Consider the following 20,264-nt stretch of genomic DNA (forward strand, 5'->3'; position numbering starts at 1 on the left):
ATTTTAGCATGCGTTTTGGTGGGGACATTCAAACCATAGCAACAATTCTTTCCCTATTGAATGGTCTTACACCCTTGTCAAAGATCAGTTAACCATAGTTGCTTGGGATTATTTCTGGACTCTCAGTTCTATTCCATTGATCTATATGTCTATTTTTATGCCAGCTTTGTAGTAAGTTTTGAAATCAGGAAGTGTGAGACTTCCAACTTTGTTCTTTTTAAACTTTTTTTTTGGCTATTTGTGGGTCCCTTGAGATTCTATATGAATTTTAGGATGGATTTTTCTGTTTCTGCAAGAAACCATTGGGACTTTGATAGAGATTGTATTGAACCTGTAGATTACTTTGGGTTAATATTGACATCTTAACATTATTAAGTTTTCTAATTCATGAAACTCAAGATGTCTTTAATTTCTTTCAGCAATGCTTTTTGGTTTTCAGCATACAAGTTTTCTTTTGCCTCCTTGGTTAAGTTGATTCCTAAATATTTTATTCTTTTTCATGCTATTGTAAATAGGATTTTTATTTAAAGGGCTGTTACGCAGATAATTTTTTTGGTCAAATTGCTCTGTGAGACTTCAGCAGTTAGAAATAGCAGTGGGTGAGAATGACAGACAGGTATTTTAACTGTTAGGGCTTTATAAAAATGGTCTGAGTCACGTCAAGAGGTAGTGATCTTCCTGTCATTGGAGAAGGCCAATTTTGGCTGGATGGCCACCAACGAAGCCTGTTGGGAAGGAATTCAGACACAGAGTGAAGCACAGGTTAGGGGAAAGGGAAGAGTAGTGAAGCAGAACAGAATGTACTTCAGAGTTCCTTCTAGCCCTGTGATAGGATACTCAACCACAGAGCGATTGGGAAATAGGAAATGAAGGAGCTTCCCTAGAGGGTGTGTAGAAACAGCCAATCTAAATTGTGGTCAATGCAAATAATTATGCCTAAAATTAGAGACTATTCAAAGAATTTCTGAAGAAATAAGGAAGCATGATGTAGAAATAACAGGTACAAAGAGAAGGATGACTGATGATTCTTATGGAATCTAAAGTGGGGGCAGGAATTTTTTTTTTCTACTGAAGATCACAAAGCCACTTAAGATAGCCAAAAGATCTACATAAACAACACATAGATCCTTCCCTCTCACCTTCCTTATCTATCTATCTATCTAACTATCTATCTAATCTATTTATCATCTATCTTTTTTCCCTGCTGCTTAGGGGAGAAGCATGGTTTGAATGGTTCTTACCTCTCTAACTGTGTGAAAGTTAAAACAGATAGATTTATGCACAGGTGCAAAAAGAGATATTCCAGGATGCACACAGAATGGGAGACTCTGAAAGCAAAGAAAATGGTGGAAAAGACATGAAGAAATAGGAAGAAAGAAGCATGTGAAGAGATGTAGATTATATTTTATAAAAAATTATATATGCATATGTGTATGTGAAATATGTAAAAGACTGTAAGAACATGCATCAAAGTCAACAGAGATAACCTCTTGGCTATTCTTCAGAATTTTCTACATTTTTCAAATTCTCTATAATGAATTTATATTCTTTTATACTCATCAAAGTAAACCAAGGGTTTTTCTTTCTTTTTAAATAGTGAGTGAGGAGTGGGGCTTACCAGTTTTAATATACTACTACTGAAAGGACAGATATAAAGCCTAATGTGTCCGTAACCAAGAAAACAAGTCCTTGATATTTGATAAAGTTCCAAAAAAGAAAAAAAGTATGGGTTGTGCTAATTCTGACCTTTATAAATCCTCTAGTAGATTTTTAAAAAAAGGTATGTATGTTAAATTTTTATTAATTTTTACCTAAAAATTAGAGGGACGGACATTCTTGAAATCATCTCTTCCAATTATTTTTCATGGTCAAAAAACCTAACTGGTTTCTGGATGTATCACAGATGATCTAATCCCAAGGGCCTAGCATTAACACTGGGATTTCAGATGTATGACAGGCTATTAGAAATGTTTTGGATTAGAGGACTTTCCTCAGAGCTTCTCAGATTTTACACAAACATGGGCTGCTTTTCTAGAGCTTTACATGGTGGCCCTGCCCTTGGGTTATTACGGAGTTCTTTGGGAAAGCCCTTGACTGCATCAATTACTGGGCCCATTTTATTGAAATTACCCAGAGGTCAGTTTGACACTTGTTCTGCTTAAACTGACCCTTTTGTGGAAGGGCCCGGTCAGCGTAAGGGCAGACTGGGTACTGCAATTTCAAGAGTCCAGCCCAGGCTGGTTTGGGCAGGCTTTCTTTGGTTTATTCTATTCTGAGGATCCCTGAGTGATTGAACCCACCCTAGAGTCACCAGTGAAGTCTGGATTCATTTTGGGCAAATACAAAGGACTCTACAGGTCTTTCTTAGATTATTCCTGGGAGTGGAACTGATTGCCTCTGAAAAACTGAAATTTATTCATTCATCCATTTACCCAACATCTACCATAGGCTAGTAAAATTGTAGTTACAAAGGTGGTAGAATCTCTGTCCTTAAGAAAGACATGTCCCAGTGAGAAGACAAATGTTTATTTATGATTGAGACATACCAGAGATACCATGGCACGACAGGGGAAGAATCGCTTCAATGACTAGTTTCCTAATTCAGATCTCTCTCTCCTCTGCAGGATTTTCCTGGATGCATTGGGAATAGTAGAGAAATTGCATTCTTGGAGCTACCCAGAATGACCTATCCATAAAGTGGTGAGGCCTTTCCACCTGTAGGGAAGGTGCGAGGCCTTCACTGCACCCCGATAGCTCCATGTGACAACATTGCCACCCACTGGTGACAAAAAGAGTCTCTGTGGGCCTTGACTTGGGCCCTGGCCAGGATGCTGCCAGATCTGCTGGGTTAGAATTCAGAGCCAGACTGGACCTCTCTGGCCACCAGAGAACAAGTTTAAGGTCAGTGATACAGCTGGCTGGTATTGAAACAAATTAGTCTCATGTGACGCTTATCAAATATATTACATGACACACAGCATACACACCTGGAGGCAGTGTAGGAAAATGGTGCAAGCACAGGCTCTGGGCCCTAATCTCCAGAGTTTGACTCTGGCACTGCCACTTACCTGGTAGCTACGTGACCTTAGGTGAGTTGCTTAACCTCTCTGTGCCCATTCTTCATTTGTCAAATGAGATAAGAATAGTGCCCACCTTGCAGGGCTGTTCTGAGAGCTAAATGAGTTAATCCACATAAAGTGCCTAGAGCAGTGACTGACACAGAGTAAGTACTCCAAGTGTGTCAGTTATGATTATCCAAGTCACTGCTTTGACATATACAGCATCTCAGTCTTCTTTTCCCTTAATGAGACCCTTTGCCTTGTGCAGCAGGCTGTGGTGATTTTGTGAGCTGAAACATTTTACTGTTTCTTATGTTTTTCCCTTCAGTCCCTCAGGCTGTATTGCTTGAGACTTTAAGAATGCTTTAGAAAGTGTCAGTCATATGGGAAGAAGAGAAAGAGTTTCTTTCTAACATTTTAAAGAGAAAAATAGCTCCAGGTTTTCTTTCTTTCTTCTCCCCCCCCTCCCCCCCCCCCCCCCCCCCCCCCCCGTTTTAAAAGTATCTAGCTCCAGGTTTTCTGCATGTACCAGCTAAGAGAACAAATACTCAAAGCAATCTTCCTGCCGTGGGAGTGGAAAAGGAGGGATTTCAATCTGTGGGGAGGAAGTCTTGCAACAATATTATCTCAAGGATAAATATTTGGCCACACTCAGATCTTTCTTCATAACCAGATTTGTGAGGCAACACATGTTGCGTTTCTTTGAATCTCAGCGTCTGTGCCGTGGGGTGCTGCTTCCGAGCTGTGAATGCCGCGTCACGTTTAGCGCCTCTCCTGGATGCAGGGGCCTACCTAGGAAATGGGATTTTCTGTTCGTGTCTGTCGTGTTGCACTTCAGTAAAGATGCCTCATTTTATAATAATATACTAATTCTTAGAAAGATCTCAATCTTTAATGTGTAGGGCCTTTAGAATGGGGGCAATATATGCATTTATTGACCAATTTAGTAAGCATGTTCTACTCAAATGGGTTTTCTCACCCACTGGAGTTTTGTGGAAATCTTATTGATGTTAAATTATTATGTCAAGAAGTTCTTTGGTAATTAGACAGGTATAAATCTTAAATTAATTTTATGAAGGATTGTGCTTGCCTAGCTGGTTTGTGGAAATTGGAAAGTAAGTCGTGTTGCTATTGCAACCGTCCTTCCTCCAAACTCCCTCACTTTCTTCTGAGTCAAATACGTGAGCCCACCCACTTCTCACTTTCTGGGAGTGGCAGGTGTTGGAGTCACATTTTTGCCCTTTTAACCAGCGGACTCTGGAAGGTGAGGAATGAATGAGGGGAAGAGTTTGTTTAGTCTGGAGCAGAGCAGCCTCAGTTGAACATGACAGCTGTTTTCAATGTTAGAAAAGCTGGAAGAGAGTTTAGGCTTGTTTTCTGCAGACCCAGAGGGCAGAACTAGCTCTGATGGGTAGACATTGCAATTAGTAAGACTTTTGAGTGACTAGAGCTGTTCAGAAACAGTTGCAAGCTACTGTGCTCCCACGTTTAAGCAGGTTCGGATGTGTCTTGGGGATGTTCTTGAGGAGATACCGCATTGAGTGGAACACTGACTTCTGCATTTCCGTTCATGGCTGACAGTCTGTGTGTCTACCTAGCATCTGTAGAGAACCAAATGATGAATTGCCCGTCATTCATGAACAACCACTCTTGGCAGATGGGGGGGGGGGGTCTTCCCTGGATCTTTTAAAAGCATCCTCCTGGTGGCCCTCTACTGCGCCCACTTGTAAAACTGCCCCCAATGCCTCGAGCTCCTGAAAATAGTTTAAAAAGACAAATGTAATTTGGGTGGCCAGCTCAAGTGTCAGACATTGAACAAGTCTGGTCCTGTTGTCCCCAAAGCCCTGCTGTGGCTACGTTCTGTCAACCGGCCTTTCACGGATGTCCTCCTTTTCTGGACCCTGCTTTCTCCCTCTTTATCAACGATGCATCCCCACATCAGACGGGATCTCTTCCTCTTCTAAATTATCTTTAAAATTTCACTGACCCTTTAAAGTGCTGGAAGGTAACTTCTGTCCACAGTCACAGACTGACAATTGTTCCTGGATGACTGGATTACAAAAATTATGAAGACACGGGTAAGAAGAAGAAAATATAAACTCGAAGATGATCACCGTTAAAATGTTGGTGTGTTGTGTATATTTGTGCATGGCAGGAAGGGTTTGTGCCATCCTCCCCCACCTCCTTTAATGGAGCCTCTGTCCTCCACCCCCTGTAGAATATAATATGGGAGTGGGGAGGTTAGCAGGAGCTGAGCCTGGGAGCTGAGGACCTGGCCGTTTCAGAGTGTGTAGCTGTTGCCTCTGCTCTTTCCATCTTCCCCTCAGAATCAGACGTCTCCTGCCCCCATCCTGCACCCAAAACAGACATGGCTGAAAATGAGCGGCAGCCCAACCCAAAGGCCACAAAAAAGACAAGGCAAGTTCCTGAGGAGCAAGCAAAAGGGTTAAAAGGTCCTAACAGCTGCAAGGCCAGGAGGCAGGGAACCCAAAGGAGAAAGTTCTGGAAGGTGCTACTGCCTGAGGCAAGTAGAGCCCTCAGGGATTAGAACAGTGGCCTTGGGCCTGTGGCTGAAACTTACAGGTAGCCTGATGGTGGGGCAGGGCCAGTTGACCAGGCAGTGATGCAAATCTCACATCTCCCACGCTGCAGACCTTTCTGTGGATTGGAATACAGTGATTGACTCGGAAGAAATGACTGAATTTCTCTGAGATCTGTGTGAGTTTCGCTAATACTAAGGCCATTTTGTTGCTCACTTACTAAGTGAATTTCTCTCCTCTCTCTTCCCCTCCTTCTTCCCCACTCCCCGGAATTCTCCCAGGAATTCCCCTTCCCCAAAAAGGGACCAGGTCAAGGGTGATCTTTTTTTTTTTTTGAGATAAGAGTCTCACTCTGTTGCCCGGGCTAGAGTGCCGTGGCGTCAGCCTAGCTCACAGCAACCTCAAACTCCTGGGCTTAAGCAATCCTCCTGCCTCAGCCTCCTGAGTAAGTAGCTGGGACTACAGGCATGTGCCACCATGCCCAGCTGATTTTTTCTATATATTTTTAGTTGTCCAGATAATTTCTTTCTATTTTTTAGTAGAGACGGGGGTCTCGCTCTTGCGCAGGCTGGTCTCGAACTCCTGACCTCAAGCTATCCTCCCACCTCGGCCTCCCAGACTGCTAGGATTACAGGTGTGAGCCATTGTGCCCAGCCTGAGAGAGAAGTTTTTAAATGTTTATGCCCATTTTAGGAATTATGTATTGGTATCCTTTATATCTTACTATTTTGAGGTGTTTATCTTTATTTAATTGATTTGAAAGAACTTTATATATAGTAGAGACACTAACCTTCCATCTTTTATAAAGCTGCAGTTACCTTTCCCTGTTTGCCACTTAAGTTCTCAGTTTTGTTATACTGATTTTTTTAAAAATACAATTTCAGTGTTTATAGAGTCAAAATCTATAGATACTGCATTTTAAAATTTATTTCAATGCTTTTATGATTAGAAAGATCATCTTTGTGAAAACATATACTTATTTATATTTGTTAATATTTAATTCTACAAAATGTGAAACTTTTAAACTTCATTTTTATAGCAATTGATTTTTTTAACAAATAGTCAATTATTAAATAATTCTCCCTTTCCTTACCAATTTGTAATGGCAACCCTATATATACTCGATCATTGTTTACACTTTAGAGGAGGCTCCTCCTTACAGCCTGTTTACTGGAACTGTGGCTTGGGGAGCAGGGACCCCAGAACTACCCTCCCGTTTGCAGGGGTGCATACAGGAACTTGGAGATACAGCCAAAGTCCACCTCAGGCACATTCCACAGAGTCTTGTGGTCAGTCCACAGTCAAGGTTCTTAGTTTTTTAATGTTTCTTACACAGTTTTGAATTCTAGAATTTTTGGTAGCACATTTGAAGGAATTAAAAGACTCAGAACAACCCTAAAGTTAGTGAACACTGCCACATAATCACTTCTACAGAACAACATCTCCCAGTGTCTATAAAAGCACCCACTGTTACTGCATTTGCACGCAGGGTCTTTGCAGGACCACATCCATGTCTGAGGAACAGTCGTAAAGATGACCAGCACTTAATGCTGTATGCCAGGTACTGTGCCAAGCACTTTCTAGAAATCAACTCATTTAACTCTTACCATATTCTTACCATTCTTAACACAATTATTCCTATTTTGTGGATGAGGAAACTGAGGTACAGAGAAGGAAAGTGACTTACCCAAAGTTACACAGGTAGTAAGAGGCGAAACCCAGGTAAGACTGTAGGCTGTCAGGCCTAGATTCTAACCCTTGGGTCCAGGCGCACTGTCATCTGGAGGTGCCCTTTTACTCAGAGGCAAAGTCCTTGTACGTTCCGGTGAACTTATGACCTTTTTTTGGTGCTGGGTGGACATTCCATACTTCCACATTCCATTGTTTCTTACTCACAGCAGCTTGTAACCACTCCCCACCCTGTTGCACAAGCTGTGTGGCTCAGTGTTTTGCCTGACACATCATTGTGCTAGAGTTTATACTGACTGTAGCAAAAATAAATTTTACACATTAACCAAAAATTGGAAGCACATCTGTGAAGAGTTGGCTGTGTACCAGGGAGGGAATTAAAGCTAGTGGCAATGGCATAAAGATTCTAAAGCAAGGTTGAGTGAATTCTTTTAAAATGTTAAGATAAATGTCACATGGCCAACGGACAAATAGCTCTCATACTGAAGCACAGAAAAACAGTAACATTTTTCTAATTTATTTTTCAAGGTTAGCGTAAACTGGTAATGAGATACAAATGCGCACACAAACACACACACAGAGGCACCTATAGACCAATTCGTGAACATAAAATTGAATTCTACGGGATCAAATTCCAATGGGCATTAAAAGAATACTACGTCATGGCCACATAGAGTTTATTCCAGAATATAAAGATACTTTGATTTGAGGATATTCACTAATAAAATATATCACACCAATAGAACAAAGGGGAAATGCATGATTACATGAGCAAAGATCAGAATGGCTTTTGTTAAAATTTGATATCTGTTCCTAAAAAATGCTTAACATCTTGAAATAGAAGATTATATTCTTAATATAATTAAGTATATTTATTTCAAACCATTGCAAACATTGTACCTAATAGTGAAACAATAGAGAAGGGAAGAATTAAGACAAACTCTAACACAGTAAGACAGGAACAAAAAGTAGATGAGATGTAATAATCATAAAGGAAGAGCAAAATAATTAAAATTGAATAATCGCTAACTTTTACAGATGACATATTCCAGGCACTGTCCTAACAGTTTCATTTGCATTAGGCCATTTATTTGTTTCAACAACTTTATGAAGTAGGTAATATTTTTGTTTCCTCCAACCCACATTTAAAGATGAGGAAATTGAAACACAGAAAGTTTCAATAACTTTCCCAAAGTTGGCAGCTATTAAGTGGCAGGATTTGGAACCAGTCTGTCTGCCCTGGAGCTGGGATTCTCAACTACCAAGTGGCAATGTCCCTCAGGGTTTGAATGATTTAATTATTCATGAGGCAGCACAAGGGAATTAACCACAGAACAAGTATAATTAATAAGATTTGATTAAGTTAGATTATAAAATAATTATAAAATGAGATAGTTCTATATTAAATAACATAAAGAGGAAAATAACCCATTACAATGAAAATATAAAATACTCAAGAATAAACTTCACTAAAATATTCATAATCTAAGTGAGGAAAACTATAGAACTTTATTGTGGGATATAACAGAAGAGTTGAATTTATGGAAATACAATGTTCCTAGATAGGAAGATTAAACAGTATAAGCAATTTTAATTTTATTACCAGATTAATTTATATTTAATTTCATTTCAATCAAAGTTCCAACAATTTTGGGGAGGATGGGTTAGGAAAATATTAAATTTCATTTTTAAAAAGAAATAGATAATTTTATTTTTTAAAGAAAAAACGATATATTTAAATATTTGCTTATCCATACATAGAATCTCTCTGGAAGGATGCATAAGAAATTGGTTATATTGTTTTGTTTCCAGGGAAGGGAATTGGATGGTTGGAGGTGGGGAGGAGTGGATTATTTATTGTAAATTTTTTATACCTTGCAAGTGTGTGAATGTATTACCATTCCAAAAGCAAAAACAAACAAAAAGAGGGAACAAAAAAAAGGGTAAGAATATCCCATAAAATTTAAAAAAACAGTGTGAAAGAAGATTGCCTGTATCAAGCAGTACAACATTATAAAACAACAATAGTTAAAATAATGAAATTCTGCCTCAAAACTAGATAGATTACTAGAGTAGCACAGAGCCCAGAAACTTGCCTGGCACCAGTATGGAAGGTAGAAGTGAACAGATAGTCTGGCATTGGAGCAAGGGAAGAGTTTTATCTAGAAAACCATTTTAGACTCAGAGGACAGAACACCAGGAACAGAGGAAAGGAGAAGTAGAATTACTCCAAAGCCAGGAAGTTCTGTCTGGGAACACGCTTCCAAATAAAAAGGGGTGCTCTGCCATGAATTCAATACAGACGAAGAGACAGCTTGGAGGGTGGGATGTTCTCTCGTCCTGGGGAGACTGGTTGTCCATATGACACTGGCCAAGTCATTTATAATAATCACTAGTACTTACTAGTGATTACAATGGGTCAGACGTGGTTCCAGGTGCTTTGTAGGTATTAAGTAATTCATATATTGCAATCTTTTGTAGTATCATCATCACTTAAAAGGTGAGGAAAGCAAAGAACAGAGATGTAGACAACCAAGTCACACAGTAGGTGGCAGCACTGGGCTCCAGTGCCCACAGAGTCCACTCCACTGTACCACCACTAATCCCTCTCTGTTCAAGTCTCCATATATAAAGAGTGAGGAAGCTGGGTTATATATTTGCTAAGGTGCCTTCCAATTCTAAAGGGCCTACTATTCTAAGACAGAACACTTCCAGAATTCATCCTTAAATTGGTTTCTGCTGTGGCTACCTGAAACTAGATATCTCCAAGCCCATTTCAATTCCTCTCTATACTCAGTGGTCCATGCTAAGTCAGCCTAGTTGTGGCCCAAAGCCTGGGACACCATTTTTAAATAATATTAAGTAATCAGAAGGATAACAGTGTGAACTCTGGTGAATTTCAGGTACCCCCTCAGTGTTTTTAAAAATGAGATATTTAAAAATAGCAGACTGTGTTCTGACTTACTGCGGTGAGTCAAAGACCAAAGAAGTGGTCTCAAGGGTAAAGTTGATGGAATCACCACTAAAGTGCAAGATGCCAAGACAAGTTTTGTGGTTTTTCTTTTAGGTTCCATTGAAATAACGGTCTTAGTCCATTTGTATTGCTATGAAGGAATACCTGAGGCTGGGTAATTTGTAAAGGAAAAAAAGGTTTATTTGGCTCATGATTCTGCCGGTTGGAAGACTGGGCATCTGGTGAGAGCCTTAGGTGGCTTCCACTCATGGAGGAAGGTGTGGAAGGCAAAGGGGAGCCATTGTGTGCAGAGATCACATGGAAAGATAGGAAGCAAGAGAGGCATGTGTGCCAGGCTCTTTGTAACAACCAGCTCTCATGGGAAAATAGAGCAAGAACTTACTATTACTGCAAAATGGTGCCAAGCCATTCATGAGGGATCTGTCCCCATGACCCAAACACCTCCCATTAGGCTCACCTCCAACATTGGGGGTCAAATTTCAACGTGAGGTTTGGGGGACAAACATCCAAACTATAGCAATATCCTTGCCTCAGAATGGTGGTATCAAAGAGAAAATCCATGGATATCAGCTACCCAACAAAAGTGCTTAGTTCTGGGACATGTTGTGGAATTAATGAGAAGAGGTGGTAGGAAAAACTCAATGTGGTAGCCCAGCTAACTTTTGTATGAGGTGCTGAGGGGGGTTAGCCTTCTGGAATTGATTTGGCTAAGTTGCGGGAAACAACATCAAGGTTGACTCAGGAGACATGCCTGTCCAAGTAAGCCTTTATTCCCCCTGTATGCCACTCCAGGGTCCTCCCTCTTGGGATGCACAGTCTGGCAAGAGGCACCCTCCCTGGGACAGCAGAGCTGTCCTGTGGTGGAGAATACTGATGGCTCTCTATGCTGTGAATGGAAATTATTTGGATATGAAGATTCAGAGGCTTCCTTCCTCTGTAAGAGGAAACACGGATGGTGGAAGGAGAAGAATGCTCAGGTTATTGGAGGCAGAGCCTGTCTGAGGTGGTATCAGATGGAGGCCAGAGCAGAGACTCCAGGATGCACTGATTTGTCACAGTCTTTCCCAGGAGTTGGTTGATGGGAGGGAGAAGGGGACAGCATAAAGAAGTGGGGAGGGAAAGGTGTGGGGTGGACTTTCAGCAGACATGCTTGCCTAGGCTTGGTCTGGAATGGTCAAGAACACTGGAAAAAAGATTCTTCTTCCATCTCTCTTTTTCCCTCTGCTCCTCTTTCTTGACCAAGAGAAGGAGAAAGCTGAGCATTTTCTCAGAGGCAACAGATAATCTACTTGTAAACCTGAGCATTGGTGATTTGCCAGCTGGCTTTCCTATATCTAAACTGTCAATCTGAAAACTAATCACAGACTTCTCCTCAAGGTCCCTGGGTTTTATTGCAGGCTCCAGTTTGCGGTTCCTGAGCCTGAACTCAGCAACGGAGCCCAAATCATTCCCCCCTTCTTTCCTGTCTTCTAGGCCTGCCTGCCCACTGTTCTTTGCCCAAAACCCATTTCAAAATTTGCTTATTCTTCCTTCTAGAAGCATCCAGTAGTCAAACCAGAATTTTAACTTTTGCTTTTTCAGCAAAGTACAGATCTTTTTGTTTAGCATCTCCATATTACATGAGAATTTGGGATTTAAAACCATTACATCCATGTGTGGATGCTTTAAAAATCCACAACACAATGGGATAACAACTTGATTATGAAAATATATACTTTACTATTTTGATTTTTCGTTGATGTCTTATTTTTCACTAACCTTTGTAGTCAGCTAACAAAGAGACATCCCGCAGCAGTAAGAACATGGGTTTTGAAGTCAAACAGGTTTAGGCTGGAATCCCAGCTTTGCTGCTGTACTTTGTGGTAACATCAGGTAGGTCACAATTTTTTGACTTTCCTCATCCGTAAAAGGGGGTTGTAACAGTGGGGCTGATGAGAGCGTTACGTGAGCTAGTCTGTGCACAGTCCTCAGTACAGAGCTTGGCTCTGCTAAGTGCTCAGTAAACATTACCTCTTATCATTAACACATTAACTGCTGTGTGAGTTGTATATAACTCATGCTAGTTTAGAGCCCGGAGCCTCGTGAAGCATATGTAACTCACACATCTCTTCACCTTAAGAGCCATGAGAACTATTTTTCAAGTTGCATATAATTCACGCACAGAAAACAATAAAAAAATAAATTTTTCATTAAATTAGAAAGGATTGTTTTGTTTTGGAAGTTTTTATTCTATTTTCATAATAAAACTCCATGGCTCCAAGGAAAAAAATTTTTTTTCTAGTGTGGCAGTCAATGTGTTAAGGAATTGCTATCAAGGATATCAAGCGCCTGCACAGAATATGCACCGATAGATGTGCACCCCCCACCCCCACCTCTTATATGCCAACTTTTCTTCTAGCTTAAATGAGAATGGATTTTTACCAAAAACCAAGTCACAAGGTTGCATGCTTTCTGTGATTTGACCCCTTCTCACTCCATGTAGTGGGTTGGCCATAAAGATCACGGCCCTAAAGATATGTTCACCTACTAATCATGGGATCCTGTGACTATTATCTATATGACAGGAGAGTAAATATGACTTTATAGGCTAAAAGATGTGATTAAGTCGGGGATCTTGAGAGGAGGAATTTATCCCGGATTATCTGGGTGGTCCCTAGATGCAATCACACACATCCTTACGAGAGAGGGGCAGAGGGACTTCGAGACAGACACACAGAGGAGTGACAAACACACTCCACTCAGAGTGGAGAAGCCGTGTGAAGAGGGAGGCAGAGACTGGAGAGAGGAGGCCACGGCAGCCAGAGCTGGAAGAGGTGAGAAAGATTCTCCCTTAAAGGCTCTAGAAGGAGTAGGCCCCTGCTGACATCTTGATTTCTGACATCTGGCCTCCAGAGCTGTGAGAGAATACATTTCTGTTGTTTCAAGCCACCCAGTTTGTGGTCATTTGTTACAACAGCCCTCAGACACTCCTATCCTGTATTAATCCAGGCTACAAGACCAAGCCCTTCCTCTCATTCTCCCAGCTACTCAGCAAGAGAAACAACCTGTGTGTGAGGATGTCCACAGCCCACCGGGTACCAGCAAACAGAACCTGGCAGGGCTGGGCCCTCCTCACTCTCTACAGCACAGAGGAATGGGTGAGGCCCTGGGACCACCCTTTTTTCCTCCTGTTTTCTCTTGAGGCTTGGGATTCCTTTGGGCACAGCAAAGCTTTTTTTTCACAAGTTGTTACAAAGCTTAAAACGCAAATATCTTCAGTTACATAACACCTAGACTTCAGCAGGAACCTCTGTGTTCTGTAGTAAATGACTACTACAGATCCTTTCCTGCATGCGGGCTTTGAGAAGGAAGACAGCCAGAAAGAGCACGTGGGACCAAAGAGACGTTGCTATGGTGAAAGTAAAAGGCAGAAAAGGGAGTGGAGAGTTCTGGAGACCCAGGCTTCCTCCCTCACAGTTCTACAAAGCAAGCCAGAGACTCGGCCCTGTTCACCTTGGCCAGTTAGGTAACCTGATCCCTAGGCCTCCCAGGAGCCCTGTGAATAGATAATACACTATTATCCACATTTTACAGTCAAAGAGACAGAATTCAGAGGAGATCAACCAGTTTGTCCAAGTTCTCGCAATTGGGAAGACAGCTGAAACAGGACTTGAGCAAATGTCTATCTGCCACCAAGACCCTGACACAGGAATATCTTGCTGCCTCTAGCTAAAGAGAAATACAGAAAAATACAGGTGGAGGGCAGTTGGAGGGATTCAGGCTTGCCAAATCCACCTTGTTGAAGTCCTAAAGGTCATTCTGCATCATACTGAGCAACCATGAACCACAGTTCTGGCTTATGCCCACCCCAGAGTAGTTGCTGGGTTCAGAGATTGCCCATGAACAGGAAGCTTCTATTGCTCTGTTGCCTGGATAGAGAAGACCTGGGTCTCAGTCCCCTCTGTTAATAACCAGTGGTGTGTTGTTATTACTAAAAAGGGCCCAACATTGAACCTCTCTGTGCTTCAGTTCTCCCATCTGAAATGTTAGGCAGGTGGACTGGCTGACTGGTTCTCAATCTTTGCTGTACATTAGAGCTTCCTGGGGAGCATTTGTCAGGCCATACCCTACAGTAATTAAATTGGAATCTCCCAGGGTGGGATTCAAACATCAGCATTTGCAAAATCTTCCTCATTATTCTTATGTGCAGCCAAGTTTGAGAACCATGAGTTATATGACTTCTAAGGTTCTTCCAGATGCCCTGTCCTAGGTCAACAACTGCATGTGAAGCCAGTGCTGCTGGAGTTTTGATTCTCCAGATATTAACCCTTTATAAAAACCCCACACTCAGCTTTTCTAGAGAAAGTCACTTCACTTTGGTTTGCCTAACAATGTAATATTTAAAATCTATGCAATGGTTTAAACTTATCATGGTCTTTCATGCTTTAAAGAAAGAGAAAGGACTAGTGAAATAATAAAACTGTTCAAGTATCATTTAATTACTATTCTAGGACTTGCTCTAAATTAGGGGTGAGGAACCCAAGACCTTAAGGCCACATGTGGCCTTCTAGGTCCTTAAGTGCGGCCTTTTGACTGAATCCAAATTTTACAGAACAAATATTTTATTTTTATTAATACATTTTGTTTGTCTTTTATATTTTTATTTTATTTTTAAGATGAACATATTTAAAATACCAAAGAATAAAATAAGTTTCAACAAAATAATCCTCCCAGATTAACTGGCACAATTTAGAACATTAGCAAGCCATAAGGGCTAAGTTGACGGCTGCTATGCTCATGATTTAGTTCTAACTTTCCCCACCTGACTGGCGCCACTAGTGCACCAGGCTGGTTGGTGAGAGTTTATGGGGGTCAAATACTCCAGTCTTTTATCAGCTTTTGACAATGGTGCACTGTGTTTTTGTTTGAAGTGGAATTTGTGAGTAGTTGCACAGCTTGACAGTATTTTTTTTTAATTTTATCTGCCTCACAGCCCATCATGTCAAAGAAGACCAAGAGAATGCTGAAGGAAGAAAACAGCTTTTGTAATGAGGATTGGGAATTGCAATATTATTTTGTTTCAGCTAAAGATAAGATGATTTGCTTGCTTTGTGGTACTGCAATATCAACATTAAAGAAATTCAATGCTCATCAGCATTATAACACTCATAAAGACCACAAATATTTTAAATTAGAGGGAGAGGTGTGAAAGGTGGTATTGCAGAAATTAAAAGATGAAAAGCAAAAGCAAAGATAATTCTTTCAAGCATGATAAGATGTGGAAATAATGCCACTGACGCAACTTATAAAGTAGCTTATATATGTGGGGGGAAAGGGAAGCCATCCAGTGATGAAGAAATTGTGTAAGAATGCATTGTTGAAGTTGTAGGGTGCTTTGACCCTGATGACGTTTCAAAGTACAAACAGCTGCCTCTTTCAAGGAGAACAATATGGACTGGCAGCATAAATTAGCCTTCAATTCAACAGAACAACTTCATGCAATACTTCAAAAGGAAAATATATATTATTCAATCACTTTGGATGAATCAACTGATAATACTGACTTGGTGCAGACTATTTTCTTTGCTATGAAGAGTTACTCACTTTGGGCACTCTTGTGAACAGAACACAGGGAATAGATTATCTTCAACAACTTTCAAGATAAATGTTGTGAAGTTGGACTGAATTCGGTAAATTTAGTGTATGTGCAGATAGTGTACCTTCTATGACAGGAAAATATGAAGGGTTTCTTGCACAGATTTTAAAAAGTATTAACAGATCCAGATGCTCTCATTTCTTTTCATTGTATCTTGCATCAGCAAAATCTCTATGCTAAAGCTACTATTTTAACTTACAACAAGTTATAAGCATTGTTAATTGTATTTGTGCAAATGCAACATAGGCATCATTAGTTTCATAACATGCTAAAGTTGAAGATGAGGTATTTATTCAGTGTGGATTTGCCATATCATTCTAAAGTGCATAGGCTATCACAGGGACAGGTGTTAGCCAAAATTTTATCTCTGCAAGAAGAAATAGTTAAATTTTATGAAGAACAGAATCAGCAATGTGAATAGTTGAAAGAAGATTTCTACAGGAATGCAGCATTTCTGTGAGATATCATGTCAAAATGACTTGAATATTTCTTTGCAAGGTAAAACTAAGTCTATATATGATATATGGCAAAAAAAATCCAAGCATTTTTTTTGAGACATAGTCTCACTCTGTTGCCCAGGCTAGAGTGCCATGGTGTCAGCCTGCTCACAGCAACCTCAGACTCCTGGGCTCAAGCGATCCTACTGCCTCAGCCTCCTGAGTAGCTGGGACTATAGGCATGCGCCACCAGGCCCGGCTAATTTTTTCTTCTATATATTTTTAGTTGTCCAGCTAATTTCTTTCTATTTTTTTAGTAGAGATGGGGTCTTGCTCTTGCTCAGGCTGGTCTCGAACTCCTGAGCTCAAACAATCCACCTGCCTTGGCCTCCCAGAGTGCTAGGATTACAGGCGTGATCCACTGCGCCCAGCCAAATCCAAGCATTTTTTTAAAAAGTTATCTTTTTTCAAAACACTTCTTCAAAGGGAAATTTGGGATGGACATTTTCCCCAGTTAGCAAAGGTCACTGATGAGCAGAATTATATATGTGAATAATTTGAAGAATACGCAGCTGTTAGAGAGCTATTAACTGGAGAATACAATGAAAGGTTCACTGACTTTGAGAATCATGACATCACACTAGCATTTCAGCCTCATCTAGTTGATATTACCAAGGCATCTAAAGAACTACGGATAGAATTCATTGAGCTCTCAGTAGATGACATTTTAAAGTGATTATTTAATGCGAAGAAAGATCCAATTGAAATATGGAAAAATGTAGTAGAATACCCACACCTTCAGCAACATGCCCAAAAAATGCTTTCTTGATTTTCAACCACCTATTGTTGGGAATCTATGTTTTCCTACCTAACCCAAATCAAGATGCCCTTAAGGTCACAAATGACTGATACTCTCTCATCTAGAGGATCAACTGAAACTGAGGATTTCCATGCTACAACCAAATATTCCAGCACTTCCAACAAAAAGCAGAGACAAAAAAGTCATTAAAAGATTAGTTAACTTTAAAATTAACAAACAGTTTTGATTTTTTGAAATTATTAAGTACATAGTAGTTAGATTTTTACAAAATAACACACATTTTTAAGTATATCTAATTCAAGTTTCTTGAATGTGGCCTTATTTGATTACAGCTAAATTAATGCAGGCTTCCAACACGAAAAGTTTCCCCATCTTGGATCTAAATTGTATCTTGGGGTTCTGAAAAAAATAATTAACGTAATCTAGTCACCCAGCACTAAGCCCTCATTTCATCTGAGGACTGTTACATTCCAGCTGGAGATAGAGAAGTGAATAGTCTTTTGCACTTGAGGAACTCCGAGTCCAAGGTGATAGTAACAACAGCAATAACAACAAAAGCAGCAGCCATGATTCGAAAATACTTATTGCACGGCAGGCAATGTGACAGATGCTTTTTATATATTATTTTAGATCATCACAACATCCCTGCTAGGTGAGCATCATTTCCTTCATTTTATTGCTGAGGAAACTAAGGACAAGAGAGGTTAGGTAACTTGCCAAGGTCACACAACTAAGAAGTAGCTGATCTGCTATTCTGACCTATGTCTGTAAGATTTAGAAGCCTATGCTATTTTCACCATATCACAGCACCTCTAGAAGGAAAGGATAGAGAAGAAATAGAGATAGAGATGGCAGGGAGAGGGTTAACTTTCATGGGGGAGAATCAGGTCCAGGGTGGAGGAATTGCTATGAATTGCTCGAATTAAAAGTGTTATAAGAAAATAAATGTTATAAATCTATATTTTAACCATACTGTGGGCTAAATCCTGTTAGAAGATATAACACTGAAACAGATAAATTATTACGAAGGGCTAATTCTTCTGCACTGAGTCCCAGCTCCCTTAGTCTTCAAAAATAAACCCTTTGTGCTCCTCTGTGAATTGCATGGCTCAACGTCATCTTTTAGCCAGCACGAGCTCTTTGGTTCTAAGCAGATTTTCACTTTTGCTGACTGCCATCAGTGACACAAAATGCACAAGCAGCAAAGGATGGTGGTGGGCACGGCTGCAACAGTCCCTTTCTCTGTGGTGTTCAGATCCAAACACAGTATAAACCAGCACTCTCTGAAGGCAGACACACACACACACACACACACACACACACTCTCTCCTCAAAATGAGTTAGGGTCTGGAGAACACATTATATTTATATACATATTAGTTAACTCAGAAATCTAAATCTAAATTTATTATTTGAGAAACCCACTGGGCTAAAATAATTCACTATGAAGCCAGATATAGCTTGAGGGGTATTAAACACACTATGGCCTAGAGCAGGAAAAGGGAAAAAGAAAGAAGCAATACATTTCTTAATGAGCCTTTCACAAACCACCATTTCATGTTGTTGCCAAAACAAGTGAAATCACCAAAGGAACATAGGATCTTAAAGAATATTCAGAGACTGTATGTAGAAAGTGGTATAGAAATCAGATATTTTTTAAAAGATTCTAAAAAATACTTATTACATTTATAAAATGGAAATCTCCTGTATATACATAGGAAATATTTATAATTACATAAAGGATTACATACACATGTAGATACACCCACTGCATAGGTAAAATGTACACAGTAGACTGTATGGCTAAATATATGATATTACAAAGATGAGTCGATTTCACAGCAACCTTTTCATATGGAAAATTACCTCCACTCTGGAAATTATGAGTAAGGAAGATAAACCCTTCACTGCAAATTGTAACAGAGTGATAAGTCATTACACAGCCTGGGATGACAGACTGTATCAACACAACATAAATATGGGCAACATCTATTCCTGAAGGGAATCACAAGATGCTTAGGAAACTATCATAATGAGATACTGGGTTAATAGCCTGCAAAGACACATGTGATGTGTTCTTCTATTACTTACACTAATATTTCTTAATGATTTGAAGAAAAACTGAGACTAAAGATGACACTATCTGAAATAGTTGGTGTTCTTAAGGCCCAATTTTTAAAATTTGTAAGTAGGAATACTTCAACAAGCAGACAGACCATAAGCTTATTTCTCTCTTCCATATGCTTATCAAATTAGAAGTGAACAGTTAGAACAGGTTTGTTTTCTAGGTGAAATTCTCTTTCCACATCCTACATAGCAAACACTCTCACCGCCTGCCTCCCCCCGCCCCCCCTGCCTTACAACTGTAAATCCCTGCCGTTGGACTAAGGAGGCTAAGAACCGAAGAATGTGTTAAAGCAGCATTTTACCTCTTTGCTGATCAAACACAGATGGGGTGCTGAAATCCATGGTTGCCTGTCTCATCATTTATCATCAGACTGGCAAAAAGCATCCAGGTCTCTGGAGAGGAGAAAACACCAGCTCACATGTTACAGTCAACACAACAGTCAGATATAGCATCGCTTGCCAAGATCTCTGTTTGAGAATGAAACGTGCATTAGAGCTGCAGGTTGTTGTGAAGGCAAATGATGAAAGTAGGTAAATGCTATTCCTGTAAATACCTGCTAGGAAAAAGGTTACTCTATGGCTTCATTCATCAGCTATGTTTGTGTGTAAGTATTATAAGCCCTCCACCCCCAAACAAATAAATAAACTGCCTCAAACCTTAAAAAACAATATTCATGGGTGCCACCTGCCTTGGATCTGGGCTGGTAATACACAGCAAGCAGGTCACCGAGCTTCTGCAGCTGGAATGTCGCTTTAAACCAACAGAAACCTCAATGGGTGAGTGAGGATTCACGGGCCAGACAGAGCATGTGCAGAGCTGCCAATGCAGTTTGCATTCAGCTGTGCTCTTGGTGGAGTGAGAGCTGCATTTGGGTCATGTGAGCAGACAGTGCCATCTCAATGGAACAGGACGTAAATATTGTAGCAGGAGGCTGCTGGCCACGTGCTGTGCGGAGTAATTATCCACTTCGTCAATCTCTTCT

The 20,264-nt window shown here is 40.3% G+C and overlaps 1 protein-coding gene across 6 annotated transcripts in view; it reads right to left on the minus strand.

Moving 5' to 3' along the window:
- ANKRD55 (ankyrin repeat domain 55) overlaps positions 1-20,064 on the minus strand; it is a 95,578-nt gene extending 75,514 nt beyond the window's left edge. For 3 of the 6 annotated variants that reach the window (XM_069491939.1, XM_069491940.1, XM_069491941.1), the window contains exons 1-2: positions 7,287-7,431; positions 5,641-5,717 (exon numbers count right to left, since the gene is read on the minus strand). Coding sequence is in view for 1 of the 6 variants with exons in the window: in XM_069491936.1 (XP_069348037.1) it covers positions 19,584-19,641 (58 nt within the window). In the remaining 5 variants the exon portion in view is untranslated. Of the gene's footprint in view, positions 1-5,640; positions 5,718-7,286; positions 7,433-19,583; positions 19,675-19,970 lie in introns of those variants that run through there. The other 3 variants (XM_069491936.1, XM_069491937.1, XM_069491938.1) reach the window with 3 other exon arrangements.
- Positions 20,065-20,264: the final 200 nt, after the last annotated feature.

Source organism: Eulemur rufifrons, chromosome 17 (assembly GCF_041146395.1).
Source record: "Eulemur rufifrons isolate Redbay chromosome 17, OSU_ERuf_1, whole genome shotgun sequence".
NCBI lineage: Eukaryota > Metazoa > Chordata > Mammalia > Primates > Lemuridae > Eulemur > Eulemur rufifrons.